The 24,857-nt window shown below is 39.5% G+C and overlaps 1 protein-coding gene across 3 annotated transcripts in view; it reads right to left on the reverse strand.

The window, feature by feature from the left end:
* Positions 1–24,857, reverse strand: part of LOC309707100 (A-type voltage-gated potassium channel KCND3-like) — a 109,740-nt gene that overhangs the window by 10,116 nt on the left and 74,767 nt on the right. For 2 of the 3 annotated variants that reach the window (XM_082534218.1, XM_082534217.1), the window contains exons 3-4: positions 16,253–16,415; positions 3,796–3,897 (exon numbers count right to left, since the gene is read on the reverse strand). In XM_082534218.1, the coding sequence (XP_082390344.1) occupies positions 3,796–3,897; positions 16,253–16,415 (265 nt within the window). The remainder of the gene's footprint in view (positions 1–3,795; positions 3,898–16,252; positions 16,416–24,857) is intronic. The other variant, XM_082534219.1, reaches the window with a different exon arrangement.

Raw genomic sequence — 24,857 nt, forward strand, 5'->3', positions numbered from 1 at the left:
AGTTGTACCTCAAAGTAAAAGGCATAACTTGACTTTGAAGGCAAATTTTCTCCATTTTTGGTAATAGTTAGGTTATAATTGCAGACAAGATTTTCTATACAGAACACAACAGCAGTTGTCTCAAGGCACTTTAACCCCAACAATCAGACGACCACCTATGAGCAAGCACTTGGTGACAGCGGGAAGGAAAAACTCCCACTCCCAAAACTACCATAACTGTGGCAGCCATGGCAAACTGCTAACGACCAAAGCCATCTGAAAGAGGTAATCGGTGCAGCATCGTCTTTGCAACCAATTTCACCAAGTGACTCATAATGACCTCCATGCACCCAGTTTTCCTGGTGAGTTGTGGATACCGGATCTCTAGGCCTTTGTGATTGAGGTCTAAGCTAGCTGTTGAGTTACTACAGCAGTGCCTCCCTTTAAAGTTGGGTCTGCTTGTTGTCACTGTTTGTGCAATTATGCATATGTTGAATATAAATAATACAATTGTGAAGCTTCCCACCTTTTTTCATTTCATTTGCTGAGTAACCAGTGAAATAATAAATATAGTTTTATTTAAGCTGATGTCCGAGTTGTTGCATACTTCTATAGCACATTGATCAAGATAGTACCTAAACTCAGATCTTATTCAAGATTCAAGATTCAAAGTGTTTATTGTCATGTATACAGAAGAAATAGAATTTCTCTGTGCAATGAAATTCTTCCTTTGGTGTCCATACACAAATGCCAAGTTAGGTAAGGGTTAAAGGAACAAGATAATAAAGATAAAAATAAGGATAAAAAGTGTGCTGATGTACAAATTGCAGTTGGGGTAGGTCAGCTGTTCAGGAGTTTTATAGCATATATTCTGGATGTATGCTGCTATTTGAAAAAAAAAGCCATTGTTTCTTAATAACAATTAAAATAAATATCTTGTTATATTTATCTTGTTATGGTCCAGTGTTCCACGACCAGGACGAAAACCGCATTGTTCCTCCTGTATCCGAGGTTCGACTAACGGACGAACTCTCCTTTCCAACACCCTGGCATAGACTTTCCCAGGGAGGCTGAGGAGTGTGATCCCCCTGTAGTTGGAACACACCCTCCAGTCCCCCTTCTTAAAGATGGGGACCACCACCCCGGTCTGCCAGTCCACAGGTACTGCCCCTGATCTCCACGCAACATTGCAGAGGCGTGCCAACCAGGACAGCCCTACAACGTCCAGAGCCTTCAGGAACTCGGGGCGGACCTCATCAACACCAGGGTGAGGGCCTCCAGCTCGCACTGGAACGGTTCGCAGCCGAGGGTGAAGCAGCGGGAATGAGGATCAGCACCTCCAAATCTGAGGCCATGGTTCTCAGCCGGAAAAGGGTGGAGTGCCCACTCTGGGTCGGGGATGAGTTCCTGCCCCAAGTGGAGGAGTTCAAGTATCTTGGGGTCTTGTTCGCGAGTGATGGGAGAAGGGAGCCCGAGATCGACAGACGGATTATGGCTGCAGCTGCAGTAATGGTGAAGAGGGAGCTGAGTGTAAAAGCGAAGCTCTCAATTTACCGGTCGATCTACATCCCTACCCTCACCTATGGCCACGAGCTGTGGGTAGTGACCGAAAGAACGAGATCGCGGATACAAGCGGCAGAAATGAGCTTCCTCTGAAGGGTGGCTGGCCTCTCCCTTAGAGATAGGGTGAGAAGTTCGGCCATCCGGGAGGGGCTCAGAGTAGAGCCGCTGCTCCTCCACATCGAAAGGAGCCAGCTGAGGTGGTTCGGGCATCTGACAAGGATGCCCCCTGGGCGCCTCCTGGGTGAGGTGTCCCAGGCATGTCCCACCGGCAGGAGGCCCCGGGGCAGACCCAGGACACGCTGGAGAGATTATATCTCTCGGCTGGCCTGGGAACGCCTTGGTATTCCCCCGGATAAGCTGGAGGAGGTGGCTGGGGAGAGGGAGGTCTGGGCCTCTTTGCTTAGGCTGCTGCCCCCGCGACCCGGCCCCGGATAAAGCGGATGAAGATGGATGGATGGATAAATATCTTGTGTTTCACCTTTTTGAGCTGCCAGACAGATAATTCAGACTTATTTCAACAGACTTATTTATGTATCCTTACTTTCTGTAAAAGGAAAAAGTTATTTCTTTTTTTTTTTTTCTGAAATGGAGATGCTGTAAACCTTCAAAAATAAGTGGGTGACATAAGGTATAATACCTATGAAAAATTTGATTTGGTCTAAGCGCATTATCAAGACTAGGAACACTCAGCTCCTGGGGCGGAAAGTTGATCATTTTGGAAACCTGAAAGTGTACTAATGCATAGCTGATGGCATGGGCATGCAGGAAGTACAAATATATGTTTATATACATATTTCAAGGCTTGATGGCATCAAGTAAATGAGTGACCCACTCATTTATTTTATATATATTGTCCTAGTTCACTACAGCCTTCTTTTTTTGCGTTCTTGTATGTGCTGATTTTTGTATAAGTGAAGCTGGCTTTTATGGGTGTGTGGCTTCTTTCTTTGTTTCTTTAGTGCATGACGCACCATTCCTCTGTGATACTGTTTTGAGCAGTTTTTTTATAGATTTAAATGACTCCAGGAAAAAAGATCAGATAAGAGATAAAGCTGTAATGCCTTCGTATGCAAGATTACCATAAAACTCAACAGGATTATCAATACCCGTGATCTAAGTAACAAATAAAAAAAGCCAAGATGCAACCAGACCCCGAGTGAACTTCTAGTCTAACTAATGACTGTGACAGAATCAGTGATTTTTGTCATATATCTCCACTCACTCCTACCTCGGACCCACGCAGCGTCACCGACTGTCAGAATTGACACCATCGTAATTTGATGCATCAGGACTCTGGCAGCTTCATCACAGACACGAAAAGGAAAGGGGGGTGCTCAGTGCTCACAGATGGCATTTATATGATAATTCTAACCACTTGCAGACACCCATGAGCTTTCATACTGGACTCTATTAGGTCCAAATGGATTTTAGTAACCATCTGCAAGGAGGGGAGTGTGTCACTGAAAACATATATATATATATATATATATATAGTATAAAAGAGTGAGGGGATGATTGATTTAAAAAGTAGAAAGTTCTGATCTTTATGCGCAGACATGCATTACAGTAGAGCAAATAATTATTTATGTCCTCTTCTTAGGCTAGGCATTAGAAACTGAATTTCAAAACTACTTTCAAGTTAATCTCTATTGTCTCCACTGTTTCATTGTTCAGCGGCTCCGTTTTGCTTTGAAGCCTCCTTTAATGCACTAACAACCTAATTATTACCAAGAGCGACTCGACAAGCAAGTAAGAACAATCTTACATCCTAGATAACCTCAGCTTACCGTTTTCACAGACACAGATTAAATCAAGTCTCAGACTGATGAACAACCAAAAAAAGCACTTTGTGTTATTACACAGATAACACTCACATGGGGCATTATTAGCCTCTGCTATCACCTCTGCCCTGCATAACAACAAGAATGTAATGGCTCCAACTTCTTCTTTTATAGCCTCTAAATTACTTTTAAATTGTTCTCTGTTTATTTGACAGTAATTGCTGCCACTTTGCTTGTGTTTGCGTACTGCAGATGTGAAGTTGTTGCCTCCAAGCAACTGAGTTGCAGTGAACTGAAATAATTAGTACATGGGCGTTTGACAAGGAACAACATGATTAATACTGAATTACAACCTGCTGGCATTGCACCATTTTTAATGAGCACACTTAATTAAAACAGCTTCCAAGAAATCATCGCGCCCACTTTGCTGTTGGTGGATCTTCGCATTCAGAGGGTCAGGGGTCTTTCTCACCGTCAGCTCCAGCAGTTCGTTGAGAAGTCCGTTGCGTTTGCTCTGAAGGAAGGCGTTGGCGCTGCCGGACTTGGCTATTCTTATCCTGGCCAGTCTGGCTTTCTGGGTGTGGGACGAAGAAGAAGTCACAGCATCAGACAAGGTAGGCGGGAGGTCGGAGAAGATGACTAATACCTATTTAATGATAAGAATCTGCCAACTCATCACACAAACTCTGTAGTAATTTTCACAGCTACTACATGACTGCTCTTATCTCTGCATTTTCAAGTTTCTCTCTTTCATTATATATGACAGAGACTGCTGTCATGTTCTTGTGTCTGTAACATGCTGCTACTGAGTATGTCTGTAAGTCGGCACCCAAACAATACACTCATTTGGGATTGCTGAAAATTTAATTTCAAGTCTGAAATGAGCATAAATATGTTGCTATCTAGCTGCTGCAGATTTTTGCTCACATTTAGCTGAAATCCCAGTAGTGATGTTGGGCGATAAGGCCTGGCTCAGTTTCCAGTTTTTCCCAAAGATGCTGACTGAGGCTGAAGTCACCAGCTAGAAAAAGGTTTTAGACAGCAAATTCTACGATAATGGCTTGTCTTTGTGTTTGGGGGAAACATGATAGGATTTCAAGTTACTGGAGGCTTATACCAACTCTAGATTACAGGTGTGCAAGAATATGAGGACCTTTAAACAGGTTTAAAACAGTTAAATAATATGTAAATACTTTGATCAGTTTTTAGTCTAACACAGTGCTCTTTTTAAATATATAAAGATCTCTTATGTTTTATAGAGAAAACAACAATCAAAATCATGAAAGCAATTCTTGGGTAGTTGTAGCTTTAATTGGGATGTCTAACAACAATTTTGCCAAGGCAGTGTAGATTGAATCACAAAGCTTTTTTTAATGAATGTCTTCTTTTAACTTTTTATTCTTTCATCTGTAACTTTAGCCCTTATATTTTCTGATTCTTTACAGCTTCGCTTTTTCTAGTTTTTCCTTCCAGTCCATTGATACAGAGTTTTTTTTTTTTTTTTTTTTATAATTCATTTTATTTGGATCCCTGGAAGAGCAGCAAACTCTGACTAATCGTAAATAAAGAATGAAGAATCACGATGATCTCTTTGAAACTCCAATTTTTGGCAGAAAGTTGTGAGACTTTTGAGTCTGAACCCTTCAGATTGATTCTTCTAAAAAGGATAAAACTAAAGAGTCGGTCCACCAAGAAAAGCAACAACAAAAAAAAATGGGCTCAAACTAAGAAAAATATAAATGCAACATGAAGCCAAGTCTTGCATTTAATGGTGCTGCAAGCACAAATTGATAATTTGCTGCATTAGTGCCAATTATGCCCATGAGAACCTACTGAGTTCACAACATTGCAAAGTCTGTTTGCCAACATTTATCAGTTTATTTTATTCCCTTTCTGTTGCAGCAAAAAGATAAAATTGCTTTAAATAACAGATAAAATAATAGAACAAAGGAGGCAGGAAATGAGAGAGATATTGCATTAAGGATTTCATAAAATGAAGAGGATATTATGACAACTGTAAGGTGAGCTTTATCTTTAACCTCACCCCACTGTGCTCTCTCTCTCTCACCCCCTTTATATACATTTAAGAAACAGGAGATACCGAAGAACATCTGCTTTCCAGACATGATTCAAAAGTAATATTTAGACGCTTCAAAAACTGCCTGTCAGACTAGTGAAGTTGTATGAAAAGCTGGAACCTGAGAGGTAATAATAGTGCTTGTGTATGTACGTGGTCAGTATGTGAAACAGGGGTAAAATGGGAGGATCATTGACTGCTTCTTTCTGCAGCTGAAGATTGAATGAATTAGGAACCAGTGAAATTACCGTCACAAGCTGCCTGGCTTTATGATTGATCAAAAGTACTACTTGACACAAGAAAGGGAAAAATATGAAAGAATAAGCGTCTCTGATTCTTCTGTAAGTGCAAAAGGTTGTGCTGAGCGTCTGTGATGAGCTGCTGAGCCCAAACAGTTCTCTAAGAAACTTTTACTCTAAACACATGACAACTCCAGAGGTGTGATTGAGTCTCATTTAGTTCAAAGTTAAAGACAGTGGAAAATATTGAAGCAGATTAAGTCAAACTGCTTTAAAATCAAGTCCCTGAATAGTTAATAAAGGTATCACACATGGATCAATATCTGTCTATCTGCAATAAAAATGATTTGTTTTCCAACTGAGCACTGTAGTGTTCATTTTTATGCTGTAAACCATTGTGTATGCTCTTGAACGAACTGCAAACCAGGCCTTTTAAAGGTCAATTTGCTTTTGATGGCCTTAAAATCCCATTGATTTAAAAGTTTGTCTGAGCCCCAGAAGGACTGAATGAATCTTTCACTGACATGTTAGTGAAAATGTAACTGAAAATTCTCTACCAATGATAATGAATTTATTGTTTTGTCCTACAAAACTCATCATCATGAAAATGCCAAACAGAAAAAAATTATGTTTACTTAAAAGTAAGTAAAAAATGTAAATAAATAACTGAAACAAACCGAGGAATTTTCATATGTCAGATCAGGGCCGAATCCCAGTCCTCGAGAGCTACTGCAGCTTTTAGATGCATCCTTACTCCAACACAGCTGCATCAAATGGTTGGATTACCTTTTCAGCATGCCACCAAGTTTGGCAAAGGCCTAATAACAAGCCATTCATTTGATTCAGGTGTGTTAGAACTAGAGATGGCACGATACCACTTTTTTATGTCCGATACCGATACTGATATCATAAATTTGGATATCTGCCGATACCGATATGAATCCGATATAGTGTTTTTTAATCAACAAAACTGTTTTTTTTAAATATCTTGCTGCATTTTGTATAAGTTCATACTCAAGTTTAAAACAACAACTACACTAAAGCTATTCTGTTATACCTGTATGCAAAAAAAAATATTTCATAGTTCAGTAATACTGATCAATCTAATAAACTTAAACCTACACCATCCTTCCTATTCTGGTATTTTAAAGAGTACTTAGCGTAAATATTAAGCAACCTAACTAATAGGGTTCCAACTCCCAGCAACAACAAAAATAAATAAATAAAAAATAAGGAACCACCCCTCACGCTCCACCTCATGATGCTTAATCGACGTAATCAACCTTAATTTGATGCAGTGTGAAAAAAAATGCACAGAAATCAATTATTTTTCAAGAAATATTAAATAGATTCAACATCTTTCTTCAGCAAAATTGCAGACTGCACAGATGGTACCTTCCCAAAGGAAAAAGTACTATAGCTTACTAGGGTATATTAGACTTAACAGTTACTATATACAGTAATGGACTTCTATACATTTTACATCAGATTAAAACTTTGGGTGTCAGATTCAGATAATTATTTATTAAAAGCTCGACATTTTAAATGAGAATAAGAAAGAAAAGTATGTCTTTGTGCCCCCTTTTCCCTGTTCATGCCCTATCGGCTCCCCTGGCTAAACTTTGCTAGATCCGCCCCTGCACAGTTACAGCCGTCAGCTGCGTAGAAAAAGATCCTGGTGTAGAAAGTAATATTAAATACATTCTAACAACAGGGCCCTGTTTCAGAAAGCCGGTTTAGTGCAAAATCTGAGTAAGTATACCCTGAGTTAACGAAAACTCTGGGTTTTCGGTTTCACAAAGCGAGTTTAGATTAATTCTGAGTGAGTTACTATGACGACACACTCCGTGAAGCTAACCTGCCCCCTATCAGGTTTACTTCAACTAACCCTGACTTTCTCCGCCTCTTTGTCAGAAACCTGTAGATGTTGAAGCCCAAATTCTCCGCAGAGCTCTCCGCCGGGAGAGAGTGATTAGAGTGCATTTTATCATTTCCTGATGATTTTCTGTGTGAACGTTACCGTTTTTCAGCACAATCCATAATTTATTTGGATAACATCCTCAGGCCATATATTGCTCATGTGACACATCGCGGACATCCTCTCAGTTCTGTACATATTATTTGTATTGCACTTCGGTTTTTTGCAAACGGGAGCTTTCTGTATAATATTGGTGATGCTGAGCACGTTTCCAAGGCTACCGTCTGTCGGGCAGTCAGGAATGTTACAGTTACACTGAAACGTCTCGTGTACTCGTTTGTGGTGTTCCCCGGTCATAGACCCACAAGATTTATCAAAGAGGGATTCCACAAAATTGCAGGTATCAGGATGAACAAAACTTAATTCATGATGTGGTGATACTTGGACTACTACTTAAATTTTACATTTATTCTCACGGTTCCCAGGCGTGATTGGCTGTATAGATGGCACTCACATTCCAATCATTGCTCCTTCAGTAAATGAAGGAGACTATGTGAACAGGAAGTCTTTCCACAGCATTAATGTACAGGTACATAGTTCCCTGTAGCATTTCAAACTAACAAATTATTTCATTATAGTAATGGATGGTAATTTGTGTTCTCTGCACTGTGAAGATCATATGTGATGGTCAAAGGAGCTTGCAAAGAAAAGCGTCTGGACTTCTTTAAGTTGCTTGAAGACGTTTCACCTCTCATCCGAGAAGCTTCTTCAGTTCTAAGGTCAAATGGTGGAGAGTCCCAGATATAAACCTAGTGGGAGAAACCCCCCACAGAGGGACAAAAGGACCCCCTGATGATCCTCTAATCGCCTGAGCCAAGGTGTGAAACAGGGTGTGGGTCCCAATCAGCCAGAGTTTCGGGTGTGTTCATTGTGAAACCTGGCCCCACCTTATCATGCGAATTCCTGAGATCAGATGGCCCAGGATGTGAGTGGGCGTTAAGGCGTCTGGGAAGGGATCTCAAAACTGGATTATAGATGGCAGAGAGTTGGTGTCGTAAACCCCCGCCTCTGTTCAAAGATGGTCGCTCACAGTGGACTCTTTGTTTTTTAAAGTGTGTGTTCTCTTGTGCGCACCACGGGTCCATCCGTGTTAACTCCGTGTTTTCTCCCTGTGTATCTTAACCCATGTTTGCTCTGCTCTCCATCTCCTTCAGGTTTCAGATTTGTTTGTTTGATCCTTAGTTTTTCTAGTTCAGGTTTTCTTAGTTCTGATTTTGCCTCCCTTGCTTTTGTTTAGCTTTTGTTATCGTAAGTAAAGCTCAGTCGCATCAAGTAAGTGCCTTCATTTTGGGTCCTTCTTCATAACTCCACGTGGCTTGCCTCGCTAGCCGTTACAGTACCCAAGTTCATCATGAGAAGAATGTCTTCAGTTCATTGTGCCTCATTAATGTATACTAAGAAAGTGTACTAGGAAAATACTACTGTATATTAGGCTTTGGCTGCACAATTTGCAAGTTTAAAAGTTCAAAAAAAGGTAAAAAAAAAGAAAGAAAAAAAGATGGGCATTAGTAAGTAAGTAAATCTCACTTGAATTTCTTTTTGTGCATAATAATTTGTTACTCTTTAAAAGAAAAGATACAACATGTCAATCTTGTAATCAATGCACAAAAATGTCCGCTGTTACTGTAGCCAAAAAGCTTCTGTCTTTATCCTTTATTCCAAAAAGTCTTTGCGTACACGTTAGCAAGCTGCAGTTTTACTCTAATGTTCATTTTGGATAGAAAGAACTTTTTAATGGCAAGCTTCACATGCAGGTTAAGCTTGTGATTCTCTTTCAGACTATAAATGTGTGCATGCTAATAGCAACAGTTGCAAGCATTACCTGCACATCCTGTAATGAAATCTTACATTATCTGAGGCTTCTAGTCTAACCCTGGACAGACTGGCATTTTTTTCTCATGTTGTTGAAAATCTTTTCTACTTCTAGAATATTTTCCTTGGACTGGAATGGTTAGCTTTTTTTTTTTTTTTTTTTTTTAACCTCAGTACCAGATTCATAAATATCCCAAAGGTCTCAGGAAGCTCTTTAGATGTAGGCATGATGATGCTACACATTTCAATAACAAAGAGAAGACACTGGATGTTTGGTGTCACATATCATTCCCTACGGAGAATCTTACAACCTTACACCCAAGCTGAAATGTGATTGATCTGCTTTAACTTCATTTGACCAGGAAGTTCTACTGAGATCAAATTTCACAATTCTTGACCGAGGAAGCAAACATTAAATACAACCTCTACAACACAATATATTGCATACAAATACCCACAACATGAAGCATAAAACACAAGAGGAAAACACCCACAGCTCTAATTCCCCATATTCCCTACAATGCTTTTAAATTCACTAGAGGCCTCTTTTTTCTGAAATGTTATGTCATTTATATATTCAAATTATGAAAATGATTAAAAATTTTCTGTCTTTTTCATACAGCTTTCATCTAAAAGAGCTGTTTGAGAGTTGTTCATATGTTTGCTTGTTCAAATATGTTGAAAAAGTCCACAGAGTTTAATTGATATACTTTACTGCTTTATTCCTTAAGATTCTACTGTAAAATAAAACGGAAAACCCCATGAATGAATGTGTTATTTTTATGGCAAATACACTCAAAGCGCTTTATACAGCATCTCCCAATCACACAAGCACTTTCTAACATTCCCACTCTAATGAATGCATTGTGAGCAGCTCGAGGTTAAGTATCTTGGCCAAGGATACTTTCACAGGCAGACTGGAGGATAGGGATAGAACCACCCACCCTCTTATTAGCAGATGACCTGCTCTGCCTCCTGAGCCAAAGCCACCTGAATAAACCTCATTCTTCTATTAAAGTATAAAAATTCTGATGAAAGTATCAAATACTTGATACTTTGTTATTCTGATACATCAAATTCCCTCCATAAAATTAAAAACAAAGCATGATACTGTAAAAGGGGAGGAGAGGTTATGTTAAAAATCCGTCAAAATCCCAAAAATTGAAATTCACTAAACTCAACTTTAGAAGTAAATGCCTCCTAAAGGGTGATGAATAAGTATTTCATGGCTGGGGAAGTTCTTTAAGAAATTACTCTAAAGTTTGGTGTGCCCCGAACGAGCCTCTTCAACATCCTGACTAAAATCCAGTCATGATTGTGGTGATTTTACTTCATCGGTGGTCTCAGTTGACCGCACAAATCAGACCTATATGCTCCAACATTACCACCCACAGTCTGACAGTCAGACAGCAGAAAGGTTCAAAATGTTCACTTCCAAGACAAGTGAGCCTTGAAACTACTGCTATATAGAGCCCTCTTCCTGTTTTTTCTTTCTTCTGCCCCAATAAGACCTCTCTTACACTTCCTCCTTCTGCTTCCTCGGTCTTCTTTTTATTCTCTTACTCTTTTTACTCTTGTCAGACCTCCATCCCTCTTTCCTCTCTTGCTCCCATCGTCTTGTTTTGCCCTCACGTCTCTGGTCTCAGGACTTTTTTTCCTTAACAACCTGCCATCTCTCAGTGTGGCTCCACTTGACTTTGCTGTCCCATTACCGGTGTGACCTCAGTCCATTTACTGCCTCGACACTTATCGGCACTCTGACTGCACTGTGCTGCAGTGCTGATTTGCTGAAGGAATAAAAGAGGAACCTGTCTTTGTCATCTGCACGTTTGGTTTTCAAATTATTGGGGAATTAGGAACATTAGTATCAGGGCAGGGGTTGTTTCTGTGGCTAGTTATATCCTCAATGGGTTACTGAACTTCAAGACAGACTGTACTTTGCACTGAGGCATACACTCCAGTAGTTAGCAGGCAATAACTATCATTAAGCCCAATTTGGTTTCTCTACTTTCTATTTAATGACTGAGAAGCCACAATGGATACACGAGAAGACCTTTTTGTAAAATCAAATCCCCTGATGACTACATAATTGTAATAAGAACCGAGAGCAGTGTGTGGTTATAGAAGAATGAAGACGAATGAGTTCTGGAGAGAAATGGGAGGCCAGAACATATAAAGTAATAAAAGGAAAATTAATTTTTGAACAGAGTTACCATAACAGATATTTCCCCTTGATTTTTCTTCCTATTGTTTTAAGTTATATTAAAGGCAGAAGAAGAAGAAGAAGCTACTTCATTAGACCAAATATAGCTCACTGGGGGACACTGTACAAAAACCATGAGCAGTAGTCCATAATTTTTTTATATTTTGCTGGAAAAACAAGGAATTGTTTCACTGGTTTATTGAAACATGTGCCAGCATATGTATACAGCCATCTTTATTCTTCAGTACAGACTGAACTCTCAGAGGGAAACTTTCCTGTAGTCTTCAGGAATACCCCCAACCCCCCAGAACATTTAAATCTCTTGGCTGCCTTTTGTTCCCAGACTGTTCTAGTTAATGTCAGGGTCCAGGCTCTGGGCAGGCTGGTCTACGACTGATAGTGTTGCTTAGTTTTTCTGCCCAGATCCCCAACATCACCTTTGACAAGGTCCCCAACGCCACTTGCTGAAATGAAGCTGCAAACCATGTCAGAGCCTCTGCTGTGTTTAACAGATGATTGTAGACACTCTTGTACCTCCTTTGTACATATTGACAATGAAACAGACAAAATAAACTCAGCTATGTTCCTGCTCCTGCCCTGCATTTGTGTTGGATTTCATTGTTGTTTTAGTTCATTCCTGTATTCAGAGTCCTGCATCAGGGTCTGTTATTTTGCCTGCTATAACTGTCATATGTCAAGAAGAGCTTCTTGACAGCCACCCTTCCACCATTTCTAATGAGGCTTCGGTGAACAGTAGATGGATCAATTGAAGGGCCAAATGCATCTCTCAGGGTTGGTGTCGGTGTCTTGTGCTATTTTCTAAGGACATTACTTTGACATACTGTTCATTTGCTCTTTTAGGCCTGCCACTTTTTCTTTTGTCCTCCACTTATGCACTTTAATCATTTTGTTACCGACACACTGCACACTAAATAATCTAAATATTCCAAATCAGCGGTCCCCAACCCCCGGGCGTTTGGTACCGGGCCGCGAGAGTTGAGGCTCGGGTGTGAAATGTATGGTTTTCAGGGTTTTTATCAGTTTTTTGTTATTGTTTTTATCGTTAACTCTGTTTTCCTCGGTCTTTTCACGTGTGTTATGAATAAATCTTCTTTTTTCGGTACCGGTACTAGTTTTATTTTGTTGTATTTATCTGCGACACCTTAAAGGCCGGTCCCTGAAAATATTGTCGGGCATAAACCGGTCCGTGGCGCAAAAAAGGTTGGGGGCCGCGATCTAAATAGCAAAAACACTATTTTATGCTAATTAACCATGTTGTTTTTCGCATCTTTTAATAAATTCAACTAAAGAAGTAGCAAGAAATTATATATTTTTGGGATGGGTTCTTGTTTCTTGTGCCTAAAATTTATAATCTAGAACTGGTTTGTTGCTAACATGTTTATTAGGTGTAAGCACAACACTGGCTCATCCCTTGAGTTAGGTGCCTTTTTTCTTCTTGAATGATTCACAGGTCAGTGTTAAGAGGCTTAAAAAGCAAAAACATTCCTCTGAAAGTGGTCAGATAGAAAGACTGGAAAAACTGAAAATGAGTGAAAAAGCAGACAATGACCAAGATAAACTAAAGCTTCACAAAAACACCAACGTGTGTGAGGGACATTTTTGTTGTGTAATAGGATTAAATCCATTTAAAGCCATGACAGAGTGCAGCTTGTCATGTTGAAATACCAGAACAAGTTATTTTTTCATTTCCTATTAATTGCAAGGTAACAATTTTTTTAATACAATACCAAGTCCAGACCTACTTTCTTTTTTTAAAATTTGTTTTATTTACGTGACACTTTAGATACAAACATTTATGCTAAATTACTATATTAAAGCCACCTATAGACCTTAACTCTAATTGCTGAATCAGATTTCTTTCTAAGCACTTTTGCACTTCCGTGTTTGCTTACATTTTGTTGTCCTGTCCGTTGTTTCAACTTTGAACATTAGTTTTTAAGCCTTTAAGCTTTTAAAATGTGAATAATGGTTTACTTGCATCAGGGATTTCTATTGAGGGAAGATCCTCAACGACCACGGCAAAAAGCAGCAATAAAATGTTATTTCTTTTTAATTATCCTTTAACAGCTTAATAATGTTTTTGTAAATTAATTCCTCATTGAGAGTTTCCCAGAGAGCCTCCTCACTGCTTTAATAGGCACTATAAGCCTGAAAAGCATCAAAAAGCTAAAAGAACTTCATTAGTGTGAAGAGTTTATGGTCCCTTTGTGGTCTAAAAATGTTTTACAACCACTGAAAGATGATATCTAAAAAAAAAATCCTTCAAGATCAATATAAAAAGCAACTTGCACAACAAATGCATGGGGAAAAAAAGCTGCTGGGTCATGGAGTATATTTGGTCAGCCCTACTGTCAGTCGCTGTTGCTTAGCAACAGTACGACCATGCCCACTTAAGCATGTCAATATCAAAACAATAGACATTCTGTCAATGAACAAGTAACTACGCATCTGTTATGAAAGTGTTACAGAAGAAGTGCTGCAGAGGTTGTATTTTCTGTATACTACATCAGTGAGAAACAGTGTTTTAAAGTAGCAATGACACGATAAAATTATTTAGTGCGTCATATTTTTATGAAACATACACAACTGGGCAGCCTTTCGAAAATATTATGAAACCAGATCTAAGTACACAAGGTTTTTCTCAATTTCTTGAATGTAAATATTACCAAGACTGACTGAGGTTTGATCTAACAGGATGAATCCAACTTCACCAGTTCACCATTTCATTACCTCTATCAGACCTATTTTACTCAGAACTGAGCCTCACTGGACTCAATAAAGGTGCGAGAGAGCCCATGCTGTTGTGTTTGAACTGATTGAAATCAGTATATTAATTAGAAAACCACACACCTAGGATTCTAATATCAGTAAGGATTCAAATCACACTTTTCCCTCCTCAATTAGCTATCAGCAGCTGCTCTCTAACTTAATAGCGCTCTTATCTAGCCCCATAGAAAGGTCAAGCCTACTGGGGGAATTGTAGTGAATGGCTGGCTAACATTTGGTACTTAGTGTGTGTCTAAGAAACTTGTGTGTGAGTGTGTCTAAAAGTATGTTATGTTAATGTGCATCTGAAGGGCAACACATTTCTTGTGTGTATGATGGTGCTGAAAAATGTGGGATGAATTATGGTGAAGGACATTCATTCGCAAAGCAGTTGTACAGTTCCTAATTGGGGTCAGTCCCTTTCACCAGCACCTTTTTTTAAGTTGGTAAAAATACCCGTGTGCCTTCCATATGAACGAAACTCATCTGTCATCAAGATCTTTAAACTCACATCCATTATTTTAATGATGTGAATAAAACAAAAGGACTTTCAAAAGTTTTTATTCCCATTTTAGGACTAACTATTAGTACAGCACATCCAAAAGTTTTACTCAACACTTCATCCTTCCATTTATTCTCATTAATTTATTAATGTGTCATATTGCATTACAACTTCGGCCTTTTGAAAATAAAGAGCATGCACTCCTCTGGTAATATTTGCACATGATTTAACACAGCCACTGATTTCAGCCACACATATTCCTTAGAGGTGCAACAATACTCGTATCGATATTGAACCGTTCGATACAGTGCTTTCGGTTCGGTACGCATGTGTATCGAACAATACAAAATTTTTAATTTATTTGATCAACTTTTCTTCTGACGATGCTGTCTGTGTGAGCGCTCAGTGGATCTGCGCTCGACAGTGCAGCCTAGGCGGAGTAGCCGAACGCAGTGACGCACTGACCGCAGGGCAAGCTAGCGAGACAGAGCTCTCGTTGCAACATGGCAAATTGAACCTCCCCCACCCTCATTCAGATCTGGCGTTTGGAATTATTTTGGTTTTCATGTGACGTATGACCCTGAAGGTAAGCGCGTCATGGACTAAAGTAAAACAGTATGTTGGATGTGCCACGCAATGCTCAATTACATGGGTGGGAACTAGTGTGTTAGCGCAGTTTGCTCGTTAACGTGTTGATGCCGTCCAGCCCCATGCACGTGGCGATCCGCCGTAGCTCGTTAACGGAGATTTGCCGTGTTGTGGCGTTAACGTCATTTCAACGAGATTAACGCTGACAGCACTAGTGGGAACACAACGAATATGACTGCACATTTACGCCGACATCATCCTAGTGCAAAGACAAGTGGAAGCAGACAAAAACAACAAGCATGCATGCTACAAACTTTACCCGAGTCATTTAGACAGCCGTTAGCACATGATTCTCCTTATGGGGACCTGATATGTTTAATATTCTGCTGAGAATATAGCCCAGAAGAAGCGTGTAGTATAGCTTTTATTTTGGAAAGAGCCATTTCTCTGTAACAAACTCTCTTTTCCAAAGATGAGTGATTTCTCGATCATATAGATTTATTTTTTTATTACTTTCAGCAACATTAAATTTAAAAACTGTACTTTTGAGTTAAAACATATATTTATAATTTTAATAAATGACAAAGTAAAAAGGCATGAACATTTTTTTCTATCAAAAAAATATCGAACCGTGACACCAAAGTATCGAACCGAACGGAACCGTGAATTTTGTGTATCGTTGCACCCCTAATATTCATTGTTGTCCCTGTCGAAGCACATGAGAAAAAGACACTAACTTGTACCTTCTGAGCACGCCGTTTATCTGCTCTCTGGTTCTGGTGGTAGATGCGGCTGAAGTTGGAGACAATGACAGGGACGGGCAGAGCGATCACCAGGACGCCACTCAGGGAGCAGATGGAGCCAAAGATCTTTCCAGCAATTGTCTTTGGCACCATGTCCCCATACCTACAAAAGGAGATAAATGAGAAAGGTTAGGAAAAAGATGAACGTTGATGCATAGTTTCAAATGCACTTTACTGTGTAATTATATGCACCTGTTTTAATGTGTTTCGAATATGTGCATGAAGAAACGAGAAAAAAAGAAAGAAAAGAAAACACTTTGTATAAAAAGTCCTTGCTCGTTGACTGATGTGAAAAAAAGCTGGCATATTAAAAGAAAGGCTATAGTTTTTGAATACACTTGATATTGTGGTGCTTGCTTCTGCTACTGTAGACAAAGCAGCAATTCACACTGCCTGCCACTCATCAGAAAGGTCAAAAAATACAGAATAAACACTGCAGTGGAAAACTGTAAGGACTCCCCTTTAAAGTCTGGACTTTTGTTACACATCACTATAGCAGAAGCAAAACTGAAACAAGGCACATGAGACGAGGGACTGACAAAATAAAACAGGAAGTAGCACGCATACGACATGCAAGCGTAAAATCTGTGAGATATATATATATATATATATATATATATACAGTCCTGTTCCCAGGACTGCGCTCTTCTGGACAGAGATCTCCGATGTTATTCCCGGGATCTGCTGGAGCCACTCGCCTAGCTTGGGAGTCACCGCTAGGCGAGTGGCTCCAGCAGATCCCGGGAATAACATAGGAGATCTCTGTCCAGATATATAAGATATATATATACACACACACACACACACACACACACACACACACACACACACACATATATATATATATATATATATATCTCACTGACTTTCAGCTTGTTGTGTTTGTGGATATATGACTGACTTTAATTATTAAACAAATAAGTGACGTCATATTCAGTACTTTTGACAGTTCACTCTTCGGCCGCTCCATCTCATTAGGGAAATTCCATATACATAAATTTCAAAACTCAACCCCATCATTTAATTTGCTTTTGATTGAAATTAAATATTACTTAAACTCTCTTAAATTAACTTCCAATAAAAAAGGTTTATCATTGATTGAAGTTAATTCAGAAATGTTTAAGGAATGAGCTGTCACAACTTTCAAGTACAAAGTTGTTATGAAGTCTGTCACATTCCCCCCCTTTTTTTTTCTTTTTTTATCCTTTATTTATTTATCCTTCTTATTCCATTGTACTGTATATTGTTACTCTTATTTGCCTTGTATGTCTACTGTACAAACTGAACTGGAATGACTGACTGTTCGCGTTATAAGTTCAATAAAGTTTGGAAAAAAAACAAAAAACCCCTCTTCGGCTGCTCCCTTCTGCCGTATTTTGCGGCAAAATTATCCACACCCACCGCCGCACTATGAATTGTGGGATATATGGGACCAAGAAGCGTGCACCGGACCACGCTTGATATTTGGGGAAATCGACGGCGCATTTGGAGTATGCATTTGAAGTACACTTCGAATTGGGACAGCCGTCGTCGCGTGGCGGTGACGTAACCGCACTTGAAATGCGTACTTCAAGCGTGCAGACCCTGAATTGGGACACAGCCATGGAAACAATAGATTTAACATGGAAGATGTTGAGGACAAAACATAAAGACAGGTGTAAGAAAACAGGAGGAAATCACTAAACAAGAAACACAGAGACAGGACTAAGGGAACAGGAAAATAAACTGATGACTGATGACCTAAAGTAAGTAAAAAAGAAAACCCAACATAATAACATCCAGAAATAGGCCCAGTTCTCAAACTCAAAATGAATTTAGCAAAATTAAAAAGTCTAAAACACAGAACACAGGATGTAACCATGACAGTTGCATCCTGTCAACGAACTTAATGAAGGCCAAGTTTTTTTTTTTATGATAGTAAATAAATAAGCAAATTGATTTTCTATTTTCCATTTTGTTTCTTAAAGAAATTTGCTCACAACTGAATTATGCGCCTTGAATGCAGTGCAATTACTGGCTCCGCATTGCAATTCTCAACCTTGAAAATTTAATTGTTAAGACAAGCGCCAGAAACATTCTTGTCATGCTGTTATTAAAGTGGGATATATGCTTTAAACACACAACTGATATCACCTTTTAAGATGCAGTGATGTATTGAAACATGGGCAAACATAATTTGAAACAGAATATAAGACAAAAACAAAGTCTGTACAATTCCAATAAGCTTGAAAGTCAGTATTTGGTATGACCAGCTTTGTTCTTCAACACAACTTTCTTCGGGAAAAGTTCTCCAGGCTTCTTGAAGGACATTTGAAGCTCTTCTTTGGATATTGGCTGTCTTTTGGTCTGTTCTCTCTAAATCACTGTTAAATATTATATATAATGTTGGGGTCCGGGCTCTCAGGAGGCCAGTGCATGAATGGTAGTGCTCCATGTGTGTGTTTTCTCTCCAGACACTCTATGCTTTTAGGGATAGGCAGTGTTGGGGATCATTGTCATGCTGAAAAATTAAGTTTTCTCTAATCCAGCATTTTCCACATGGAATTCCATGGTGGATCAAAATCTGACAGCACTTTTCTCTGTTCATAATTTCATCAGTTTTGATAAGATCCCCACCATTTGCTGAAATGCAGATTCTATCTGTTATAGATAGCCGTAGACACTGACCTCGGGACGTATTGACAGTGACTTGAACCACAAATTAAAATTTTAGATTCATCACTCCACAAGACATGTTCACACTGATTTTTTTTTTGTCTTGCTCGTGAGTAATTTGGCATTTCCTCTTTTTTCCCCTCAACAATGGTTTCTTCTGGCTTCGGAGATTAGTCAGAACAGCAGTATAACAGCGAGTGTTTTCAAAGCCATCCACACGGTTCAAATCCACTCGCTGCTGAGACCTTCTCTGTGGCGGCTAGCTGTTCTCCCTGTGCCTTTATGGGTTCCCCCCAGGTATTCTGGCTTCAACATGGATGTTAGGTTAAATGATAAATTAGCCATAGGTGCAATGTTCCCTCTAAGCTGCGCACGTGCGCAATTGCGCACCCCTGGCACAGTCTCTGCGCACAGAAAATCTGCGTTGCGCACAAAAAAAATCTAACCTGAATTGAAATTAAAATTAATACTTTAACAATTCTGTTTTGCAGTGTTAGTCAGTAAGTGACTGGCTGCTCCCGTATGGGATTAGAACGATGCCACCTTATCCCATAGTCCAGCCAATAATGCGATTCACATTCGTATATACGCAGCTAATCAACGTGGTTGACAGGCTATGACAGACTGATGTCGCTCACAGTGGTCCAAGGGATCGCTCAGGGAGTTTGTGTGTTCGCTCAGACACATGAAAAATTAGAGGAACATTGCATAGGTGTGAACGTCTGTCTCCCTGTTAACTCTGTGATAGATTAGTAACCTGTCAAGGGTGTACCCTGGCTTTTACCCTATGACACCTAGGATAGGCTCCAGCCCCGTCATAACCCTGAACTGAATATGGGGAAGAAAATGGATGGAAAATGTAATCAGTGGGCGTTCCATTAGTATGTAAATGACCTTGAGAAAAAAAGTAAATCTAAGAACTAACGGGAAAGACAAGTTAAAGTATATGAGCTACAGCTAATTTTAAAGCTAAATAAACCTAGAATACCTCAAGTAAAAATAAATCAATTCAGCTATAATTATGAAAAATCTGCTTTTGTCATATGTTAAAAATAACACAACCAGTGCTAGCTAAAAGTCCTTAATCACATCATTGTTGCTGCTCTGAACCTTAACCCTGTCCTTGGCCACAAAATGAGTGGAAACAACATCACATGCATGCAGGAACATTAATTATTTCTGTCTTTACACTCCTCAATTTTCAGATAAATTATAAATACTTTTTATTAAATGAAAAAAGTACAAGAGTACTGAGCTCTGTACAGCTAAAGGGAAATTAAAAGTCAATTGTTCTTTGTTGGTTCATTGCTTCTGGTCTAGGTATTTATTACTGATTTACTACATCAATAATATGCAGTTATATAATTTTGGACATAGCATTGTACAGAAATCTTTGCTTCTTCTCCTTTCTTTGTTCCCTATTTTAATGCCTGTTGTCGTCTGCTTCTTTTGGGCCCCTGATAATTTGATTACACAGGTGAATGACTGCTGTGACAGGTGGACAGAAGCAGAAAGATAGGACCAGTGCTATCTATGTGGCTCAGACCAGGCATAACAAAGCCTTGCCAGTGGGCTCTGAGGCGAGGAAGAAGCCAAGGTGTACTCTCTGGTGAATGCTGTGAGCCATGATGGCATTTGGGGCAACAAATTGATTTAATAACGGACTTCCAGGACGTGCTTGTAAGTTGGCGAGAAGAGACACAAAATCATCACCTGGAGAGGATACTTACATCGACTTTAAGTACTGTGACATGAAACGATGTTCACCAGTGTTTGCTTGTGCACTTTTTTGTGTAAGAAGAAAACAGAGAGGACTATGCTGCATATAGTACCTCTGACTTTGGTCAACCCATTTACATAAGAGTCACTTAAAAAAGGCTCAAGAACCGAGTTGATTTTAATCCTCTAGGCTTCACTGGAACACTTGCACTTGTCAAAAGACCCTTTTTGCCTCCTCTCTGACTGTTTGGCCTCTTTGGCTCCAGAGTTTCCTCCCCACTGCGTTCTCGACACCAAGAGACCTATGACAGGTAAGACCCATGCACTGTTGACCACTGGGCCTCTTGAGGGATGCTCTCCAACTTTCTGACTCTTGTTTTTTTGACCTAAAGCTTCCACCGTGGCCTGCTCTCCTTCCCGAAGAGCAGTATAATACCAGTCTTACCCACCTCCTGCTCGCACAGAATGAAGACATGAGGGATTATCACAAACGCAGCCGTCGGCTCTGCCTGAGTCAATGCGCGCAGGTAGGGAAGAATATGTTTCTCAAATCGTAATTCAAAATGACTTTCCATTTTTGTTCTCTACACAGTAAAGACGAGGACAGATGATTCAGACCAGAAATAACAGAAGTAATGTCAGATATAATGAAAAAAAGAATTGAACAGACTGCTTTTTATTAACCACACTGAAATAAATTGGGAAAAATAAAGTCAATGTAGTCCATGCCAAGTTTAGCGATTTTGCAGAATTGCCATTAAAAATTTTAAATTCATTGCGCAATTTACAGTACGTTTGATTCATAGAAAAGGATGTGGTGATTTAAACCAGTTTCTAGAGTTCATGGTAATTAATTTGTAACCCTGCTTTGGTCTACCTGTATGTATCTAAAGTAAAGGACTCAGTGGTGAAAAACCAAAGAATACTGAGCTTGTGTTTTATCCATCCCTGTCAAAATAGAAAACTTCAAAGGCATAGCAGCATGAAAGTAGGGGACAGGTTTAGCTATCATCAATTATGATGGCTCTCTATGAATTATTATTTCTGTTCACATAAGAAGAATAATACATTTTTGTTGCTCTTCATTCACCAAACTGAATTTCGAACAGCTCTTTTTTTCTTTGAGGAGAACTTTCTCTCATGATGTTTCCTGGCAGGCAGGTTGACGCGTACACCAAGCAGAGAAGAGTCAGAAAAATGAAGGATTATTAACAAACGATGGAGAGATGACCACAGGGCTTGTTGTTATTGTTGCTGAGTCCTGCTCCTGGCTGCCAGACAATGAGACAAATTATTTCACAGTTCGCTTCGCGAGCTGTCTGTCAGCTGATGAGAGACGACATTCTCCTGGCTGTCTCCGACTGCTTTGTTGTAATAATGTTTGACGTTCCTTACCCGCTACGATGTGTCAAATATCATTACGACTGCGAACTGCATTACCGTGAAATATTCAAAACTTAGCTCTCTGCGGCGAGTTAGCTCACATCAGGCCGTCATGTTTCAAAGAGAGATTGGTGCCTAAACACTTAATGAATTAAGGGTTGTGGTTACTTTTGTGCTGGCATCAATGGATTTTGACCTCGCTTTCATTATGGAGGCACCCCTTCATTCACAGTGATGACTGACTGCTGTGCAAAATAGAAACATACTTTGTAATGAAAAGGTCCATTCTGGTGGAAATGTTTTTTTAAACTTGCTTCCAAATAATTGCTGATGATTTGACTGGATCAGTCTGGGGGTGAAAAATTATCTACAACCACAGAATGTTGCATATCCTCATGTGCCAATGCTCCATAAGCTACGTTTAGAACAATTTTATCTGTGTGTCTGTAAAAACTCAGCCACCTCATTAATTTCAATGAAGTCACTTTCTTCTTGTGGGAGATGGTGCCAATACTGTACAGAAGTTGTGCCTAAACACTCAAGGGTGCAGCAGATGTATTTGAAGGGAATGTATTATTTTTCCTGTTTAGAGATTTTTGGTGTTTGAATAACAGAACTGTAATTTTTCAGTCTTTTCTGACTGGATTTGTTCATATTTAGTTTTTCATATTCTTATTCCTAGTGCTACTACAAGGATAATTATCTCAAAGGTCAATCAAGAACTACCAAAGAACATAGTATTTTCTCTCATCTGAATCCCTGTCTAGAGGAATCACATGACTCCAGTAATAAACAGTATATCAAAAATGTCTTGTTGGGCCTCATTTACACAGGACTAGAGACCAGTCAGCAACACCTTGCAACCTTCGGTTAGGCCTAATATTTGTATTCAACCACTGCTTGGTGGTTAGGGTTGCTTGCTGGTCGTTGCTTTCACTAGGTGAAAGTGGTTGCAAAAAAGGTGCTGCACCATCATTGCTTTGCTTACTGGCAGGCTACCATGGTAACATGTAGGTGGATGGAAGACGCTGACTTATCTGCCAACAGTGGCAAACTACTCGCTGAGCGATAGTGAAACTTGGAAAAAGTGTGACACAAAGCCGAATGTAGAATGTTTGCCTTCAGTTACCGCATTTCTACTGCTGTAACTAACACATTTCAAAAGCCATGATTCACTTCTGCTTGGGGAGTACCTGGACAGTTTGCACAGAGCATGCACACTATGGGCAAATGCTGCAATCTGCTGACAAAAAAGCAATTGCAAGGAGGCTTGTGGTGCAGCACCATACACCTGTATCCAACCAATTTCACTTAGATGCTGCCAGTAACGACCATTCGCCAACTGGCCAGTGAATAGACATGTTTCTCCAGTGTGCAGGGGTTGCCAAGAGCCTGCCAAGCGGTCTCTGTGGCCTAACGCTTCACAACCTATTTCTGAGATCATGTTGTAAACATAATAGTTTGCCAAGCAAGACAATTTAAAACACTAATGTGGCTGGACCATCGTAATTAACTTTTACTTGGTTATGCTAAAAGCCTTTAGTTCATCCAAAATACTACAGAGAGAGTACTAACAGAGACTAGAAAAAGAGAGCATATTTCTCCCATACTGGCTTCTCTTCGTTGGCTCCCTGTTAAATCCAGAATTAAATATAAAATTCTTTTCCTCACATAAAAGGTCTTGAATAATCAGGCCCCATCTTATCTAAATGACCTTATAGTACCGTATCACACCAATAAAACACTTCACTCTCGGGCTTACTTGTTGTTCCTGGAGTGTTTAAAAGTAGAATGGGAGGGAGAGCCTTTAACTTTTAGGCCCCTCTTCTATGGAACCAACTCCCAGTTTGGATTCTGGAGAAAGACACTCTCCTTTTAAGATTAGGCTTAAAACTTTCCTTTCTGATAAAGCATAGGGCTGGCTCAGGTGACCTCGATTCATCTCTTGTTTACACTGCAATAGGGCGAGGCTGCTAAGGGCTTCAAATGATGCATTGTTTCTTTTCACTCACTATGTGTTTATATACATTTCTGCATTTAATTATGAATTATTATTAATCTGTGGCTCTCTTCCACAGTGTGTCTTTCCCCCCTCTCTTCCCCCCAACCAGTGGCAGATGACCACCCCTTCCCTGAGCCAACCCCTTCCTGTTAAAATGGAGTTTTTCCTTCCCACTGTTTCTAAGTGCTTTCTCAAAGGTGGTCATTTGTTAGATTGGGTTTTCTTGGGGTATTATTATAAGCAACTGTTGTTGTAATTTGATGCTGTATAAATAAAATTACATTAAAAAAACAGAAATTAATATGTCTTTACTTTTAGCATTTGAGATGTCTCAATTTCCATGGTTGTTTCATAAAAAGTTGCATACTAGCAAAGTTTCACATCTGAGTGGAGAAGCAGACTGGGAGCTAGAAATGTGACAGCTGCAATTCCAAATGTTGTAAGTTATAAATCTCCTCACTCAATTATAATCAATTAAACATCCAACTCAGTCAGAAAATATACTACCAATGGTGTACCGGCCAGGCAGGCGCTTATCTGCCAGATAAGCATTCATTTTAGTTTTTCTTCACCTGTTAAAATGAAATAAATCAAGATAAAAAGATAAATAGTGAACTGATCAGTGACAGGTTGACTAAATGGTGTAGTGAGGTACAAAACACAGCAGTACAACCTTTCTCTGGTTAATGGACATCTGCATCAGAAGGACTCATTTCCTTGCTTTGTCCTCCTGCCTCATTTTAAAATTAAGACAGTAGCAGGTGGGAAAAATCATTTATTTAGTCT

The sequence above is a fragment of the Aulonocara stuartgranti genome (genome assembly GCF_965226115.1).
Source record: "Aulonocara stuartgranti genome assembly, chromosome: 5".
Lineage (NCBI taxonomy): Eukaryota > Metazoa > Chordata > Actinopteri > Cichliformes > Cichlidae > Aulonocara > Aulonocara stuartgranti.